Source organism: Microtus ochrogaster, linkage group LG4, assembly GCF_000317375.1.
Source record: "Microtus ochrogaster isolate Prairie Vole_2 linkage group LG4, MicOch1.0, whole genome shotgun sequence".
NCBI classification, from domain to species: Eukaryota; Metazoa; Chordata; class Mammalia; order Rodentia; family Cricetidae; genus Microtus; species Microtus ochrogaster.
The window spans coordinates 61,807,000-61,813,719 of record NC_022030.1 but is presented as its reverse complement, the minus strand read 5'-3'; the positions used below and the strand labels follow the sequence as shown (position 1 = coordinate 61,813,719).

At 47.9% G+C, this 6,720-nt stretch overlaps 1 protein-coding gene across 2 annotated transcripts in view; it reads right to left on the bottom strand.

The window, feature by feature from the left end:
* Asb18 (ankyrin repeat and SOCS box containing 18) overlaps window positions 1-5,846 on the bottom strand; it is a 65,770-nt gene extending 59,924 nt beyond the window's left edge. For both annotated transcript variants that reach the window (XM_005361707.2, XM_005361708.3), the window contains exon 1: window positions 5,642-5,846. In XM_005361707.2, the coding sequence (XP_005361764.1) occupies window positions 5,642-5,846 (205 nt within the window). The remainder of the gene's footprint in view (window positions 1-5,641) is intronic.
* Between the last annotated feature and the right edge of the window lie 874 nt (window positions 5,847-6,720).

The following is a 6,720-nucleotide window of genomic DNA, read 5'->3' as shown; positions in this document are numbered from 1 at the left end:
ACACACAGACACACACACACACACTACAAGGACAACCTGACTAGGAAAGGGAGTGGGATCAGCAGGACCGTGAGTCTAGAGACGGTAGTAGGTATGAATATGATACAAATATTTTATATACATGTATACAATGTCATAAGAAAGTCCAATATTATATATAATAAGCATATCATATATGAAATATAATAAGTATATTAATTGGGGAATATAAGAGAAAAAGAAAAGCTTGATAAAAATCATAGCTGGCCTCTTCCTGTCTCTGGCTTCTGACTCACCATGGGATCACTGTCCTGTATCCCACCATGATGCTGCATGCCAGGTTACAATGCAGTCAAGGGGGTGAACAGCTAAGTTTCCTGGTTCAGCATACCCAGTCTCTCAACCTGTGAGTTCAAATAAACCTCTTTGCTTTGTAATTATCTTGCACCGAGTATTTTGATACAACAACAGAAAACAGACTAAGACGGCCATGTTTTCCAGTAACAAACAGAGATGAAGGATGTATGTTCTTGCAGGGGAGGAGGCGAGGTGGTCACCTGGATGAATAGTGTGACCTTTCAGAGCGGTGACCTTCCTGAGTGGGATCTGGAAGGAGGTGGGTAGCAAAGGTGAGTAGGGGAGGGGAAGTTCTTACTAGAACATTTCTGTAAGGAGAGCTGAGCTGATTGTGAGTTGTTCTGAAAATACATAGACAAACAGACACAGACAGACAGATACACACAGACACAGACAGACAGATACACACAGACACAGACAGACAGACAGACAGGCAGACAGACAGACACAGACACACACAGAGAGCCAGCCCCTCATCCTTAGAGTGAGCATAGAGCCAGCAACCCAGGGCACCACAGATTCCCCCCAGTGGGTGAGTGGGAGGGTCTTGTCTTGAGCAAGATTGGGTTGGGAGTTACAGTGGCCCCTGCTAAAAGGGCTGAGATCTAACTAGAAGACTCTGGCCCCTTCCCGATATCTTGTTTGGTCCCCCACACCCATTCTTGTAGCAGAGCAGGTGTCTCCCAAGATTTGTCACCCCCTAAAGGAATCTGGAACAATAAACCTTCCCTTCCTGTTGCCTCCTCAGGAAGTGATGGCTCCGTCTTCTGCCTTAGCTGTGTTTTCTAGTTTCTCTGACCTTGTAGCAAGGGGTACATGAGCACCTGGCTGGCGTCTCCAGAAAAATCTGCTTCCACAGCTTTCTTGGTAGGAGTCTCTCTCTCTCTTTATTTGGTGGAGAAATAGGTCCAGAGGCCAATGAGCCCACGATGGCCAGGTTTCTCTTCAGCTTTTTGTCTACGCTATCATCTTATTTATTTATTTATTTTTAATTTATTTATTTATTAAAGATTTCTGTCTCTTCCCCGCCACCGCCTCCCATTTCCCTCCCCCTCTCCCAATTAAGTCCCCCCCCCCAGCCTGAAAAGCAATCAGGGTTCCCTGTCCTGTGGGAAGTCCAAGGAACTCCCACCTCCATCCAGGTCTAGCAAGTTGAGCATCCAAACTGCCTAGTACGCTATCATCTTTCGACCCTTGCCTTGAGCTCCATCCACTTGGGGTTGTCCTTGGGGTGGAAACCTCTTCTCTTCTGTGTAGAATGATTTTTTCCCTGAGACTTGATTCTCATTTTTCTCATGTGGTGGGTATATCCCGCTCTGCCCCTCCCCAGCCCCACCTCTGTGTCTTCCCAGCCTTCCGCATTCCTAAATTCTGTACAGGGTCCATGTGATCTTGAGTCTTTATGCCCCGTACAGGCTACAGACACCTGTGCCACAGTGACCACTTCTCAGGAATCCCAAAGACCGCATAGACATTTTAATCCCAGTAAGTCTTGTGAGAACAAAGGGACACAACCTACAACCTAAGGCAGTGGGTCCCAAAGGATGGCCAAGAGTCAACAGTTTCATGGGTCAAAGTTCATATGAGAAAAAAGCATGCCAGCTTCAATTTGGGACCATTGTGAGCCTTTAGGATGCCAGTGTCTCTAAGGGCAGTGCAGGGACCAGGTCCAAGTTCAGTCCATCTGGGAGCTTCTCTGTGAGGCTCCTGGACCTACCAAGGGAAGCCCGCTCTCACGACCTACAGGGCACTCAGGGACACTGGTCAGACACAGAAAGCACCATGCATAGCTCACATAGTGTGTGGTGGCAGCCCACCTTCTCCTCAGACTGTCACATATCCAGCAGGGAGAGGTCTGGGTATAAAAATCTATAAGCAACGGACTCGTGGTGGGAGGACTATAACTTCCCTGACATATTTTGCCAGTTTCCAGCACTCTGAATGGATGGAAAAGACTTTGCCCATAATTAGCCACATGGGAAGAAGTGATGAGTTAAAGAGAGCACTCCAACATACAATTCTTAACCATTTGGGACATATTAGCAAGAGAAGTGCAGACAGGACCCTCGCCCTGGCCAGGGCCCCAGCTGGTGGCAGGTGGCATGGCTGCAGGCTGCAAGGGAGGCAGCACATTAAGGGAAGCTCTGAGGAGGTGGGAGCTGCAGGCAGGAGATGGGCATGCACGGTAAGACCTTTGCCAACTGAAACAGTGACCTGATCCTTTTCTTTCTAGCACATTCTACACACTGCACTAAACAGGAACCCAGAGGTCAAGGAGGAGCTGAGGCAGTTCGTGATGATCAGCTCAGGGCAGAGCACAGAGGAGGTCAGGAGGACAAGTATGTTATTTCCAACCACACCGCCATCTATGCAGACAAGACTTCCTCCTTTTGATGCTCCTACCTGGCTCCTGGACAGATGTGCTGAGTTGAAGGTCAAGACTGATGGGCCCGTGGACCCCAGATGTGAGGAATAAGAAGCACCTCTCTAAAAGGAGCTTAAACACCGCATATCACAAAGAAGGTTGGCCTAGGGAGGATACAACCGTCACAGGCGTGGGATGGATCCCTCAGAGGCTCCAGCCTTGAACTTCCATCTGCCTCCTTTCTGAGTTATTCCTGGCAGTAGTGTTTCATGCATGCTCCTCATGATAGTACATACATGTACTTATGTATGCATGATTGTGTAATGTCATGTGTACCCATGAATACATGTACATTAGGAGAACTGACCAGGGAATAGATCTGATGGCTCAGGACCAGAACCATGGGAACACACCTGACTAGCTAGAAAACAGTTGACAACAATCAGTGGTCAACTACAGGTTAAGAACAACCTTGCAGCAAATGTGACCAGGAGGCCTTGTCTATGTTACGTAACAATGACGAAAAGGATCAAGGGTGTGGGAAACTTTGGCCACGGATTCACACAGACGAGCAGCACAATGAAGATCAATGTGTTCACACAAGGCAACACAAAATCCTGTGTCTGGTGTGAAAAGAAAGGCTAGCTAAGGCCGGGAAGATGACTCGATAGGTAAAGTGCTTGCCAGGCAAACATGAGGACCCAGGTTCAGTCCTCAGGACCCAGGGAGAAATGCTGGCTGTGGCAGTGCATGCATGCCGAGGTGGGTGGATTCCCTGGGCTCTCTGGCCCACTGATCTACCATACATGGTGAATTCCAGGCCAGGGAGAGAGCCTGTCTCAACAAAACAAGATGGGAGGAGCCCGAGACACAATACCCGAGATTGCTGACCTTAGTGTTCCCCAGGCACATACATATGTGCACCATGTGAACACACACACACACACACACACACACACACACACACACACAAACACACACACACATGCACACACACGCACACACAGAGGAATGGCCTACCAGGAAGTAAGAACTGTCGGCACACCCTCATTAAACTGGAAATTTCAATATGAATTCTCAAAACCAGGAATACCCATGCTTTTGGGGGCCAGGGCAATATTTGCTTCCTTACTTCCTTTTGGATTTTGGAAAAATATTTCAAGAAAATTCTACATTTCTGTACCAGTTACACAGTATTATTTATAAGAAGAGGCATTTGGTTTAAGGGTTTTGTGGTTAATCTCCACATGTGATGTATTTATTTTATTTTTAATTATGCATGCACATGAGCAGTTAAAAATAAAATTGTATGTATGTGTGTGTGTATGCACACATTTGTTTGCACATATGAGTATAATGCCAGAAAAGGGCAACAGATGCCCTGGAACTGCTGTTTTTGGCAGTTGTGAACCCTCTGACTGGGATGCTGGAAACCCAACTTAGGTCCTCTGCAAGAGCAGTAGCTGTTCTTAACCACTGAGCCATCTCTTCTGCCCCAACTGTCATTCCTTTTGGATGCGAGAAAAGGCCATCACATTAAACTGGAAATTTCAATATGGTGACGTAGGAGCGGGTCTGTGGAATTTACACTCTAAATGGGTAGAGGAGGAGAAAGATGAGAACAGCCTGTCCTGGGATAGAGCAGGAGCTCTGACCTTCTTTAGATGGTTTTGAGTGATGTTGGACTTGATGCTGAGGTTAACACACGTATGTCCTCAGCATGCGCCATAGGCAAGTGTGTAAGCAGTGTTGAAGATGAAGTCACCTGGGCTGAACCCTAAGAACAGTACAGAAAATGTAGCCTAACCTGGGGAAGAAGGGACTTTATGGCTGGTAATTAGAAGTCACAGAAATTGCCAGAACAAAGGCAATTTTTGGATATGATAGATATTTGGATGTGTTTCCAAAGGCCAGCTTACACAGAAAGTGTTTCTGTAGGCATGTCTGTCTGTCCAATGACTGCCTGTCCAGCCCAAACAGTTGTATCCCTGGTGATCTAAGGATTCTGCAATGCTGGGGATGGGGACCAGAGCCCTGGGCATAGTGGGCAAACACTTCAGCACCCAGTGACACCTGCAACGTCACCCATGTTAGTGATCCTTGCAGCGATGTCTTAGGCTGTTCTTCTTGTTCCCTGTGGTGATTTGAATAAAAATGTCCCTCATATGTTCACAGGGAGTGGCACTGTTAGGAGGTATGGCCTTGGTGGGGTAGGTGTGGGGTTTTGGGAGTGCGTGTGTCACTAGGAGTGGGCTTTAAGGTTCTAGATGCTCAGGCCAGGCCAAGTGTCACTCCCTCTTCCTGCTGCCTGTGGTTCCAGATGTCAAACTCTCAGCTGCTTCTCCAGCACCGTGTCTGCCTGCATGCTGCCATGCTCCCCACCATGACAATAATGGGCTGAACTTCTGAACTGTGAGCCAGCCCCAGTTAAATGTTTTTCTTTATAAGAGTTACCGTGGCCATGGTATCATTTCATAGCAGTAGAATTCCTAAGATACCACCTTTCAACAGCTTCTGTTTGCCACCTGTACTTGAACATGCCTGCAAATTACTGTCCATCACAGTGTCTGACTGCCAATACAATTATTGCTGTGGCGAGCCTCTCTATTTATTATTATTATCATTATTATTATTACTACTACTACTGTTGTTATTTTTGAGACTGGGTTTCTCTGTAGCTTTGCAGCCTGTCCTGAAACTAGCTCTTGGAGAGCTCAAACTCACAGAGATCCACCTGCCTCTGCACCCTCCCACCCCCGAGTGCTGGGATTATAGGCATGCTCCACCACTGCCCGGTCTCCATTTGTTATTTCGCTTAACACAGAGCTATATGACGACTGGATATCAAGGATGCATCACCACCTGTCTGAACCCTTGCCTTCCCTCCCCAGAGCAGACCCCAGCATGCACTAGAATTGGCCTGTGGCCTCCGGGGGTTACCTAGCAGTGCACCCGTGGGCAACTGAGCTGAGGGCTCCTTCATCCAGTCGTCATTAGCCAGCTCTATCACGGCGTCCACGGGCTCCGCTTCAGTGCAGATCAGTTCCTGCACCATGTCCTTGTCCCCAGTGGCCAGAGCAGACTTTAATCTCCTCACAAAGTCTGAGCTGAGGGGGTAATCTGGTGGCAAGTCCCAGCTGGACATTGTGGTGTCCCTGTGTCGGGGCCAACCTTCTTTTCTTCCTCTAATGCATGTCCAAAGTTAGCCCTGTCCCCAGAGCAGCACAGGTGGCTATAAACAGAACCATGCTGGGTTACTGCCAGCAGGGAGGGCCCAAGCTGCCACTGCTACCTTGATGGCAGGGCAGAGGAGGCCTCTTCCCCAGGATCACTGTGCAGGCTTCTCCACAGAGGGGCAGTAGGCAGTTCAGTGTGTTTGGAGAAGTGGTAAAGCTCTTTAGAGGGGATGTTGTTTGAGAAGGTTTGATCAGTTGCCTTTCTCATTGTTGTAACCGAATACCTAACAGGAAGCAGGAAGTAACTTAACAGTGGGAGGGAGTGGGGGCTGGTTTGGGCTCACAGTTGGAGGGGCTACAGTCCTTCAGGGAAGAACAGGGCAGTATAGGAGGGAGGGCAGGTATGGTGACAAGAGTGTGAGGCAGCTGTTCACATCACTTCTACAGTCATGAAGCATTGGGCAGACAGGAAGTGGACTCACTTCCTTCACTAAGGCTCCGCCTCCTAAAGGCTCCACAACCTCCAGAAACAATGCCACCAACTGTGGACCAAGTGTCAAAACGCAGGAACCTTTGGGGACATTTTACATTGAAACCACACCATGGGGTCTTACTCTGTAATTGACACTGAACTTGAACCTGTCATTCTCCTGCCTCAGTCTCTAGAGTGCATGGACAACAGGTATATGCCTTGTAGCCAGCTTAGAGCTATCAGTGACTGTTTTCTTTCTCAAAACAAAAGCTTCAGAAACATCTACCTGACCTGACCTTGGGTCTTCTGTTGTGTTTAGCAGGAGGTTATGCTGGTATTCTTTATTACTTATTTACTGATTGATATACAGA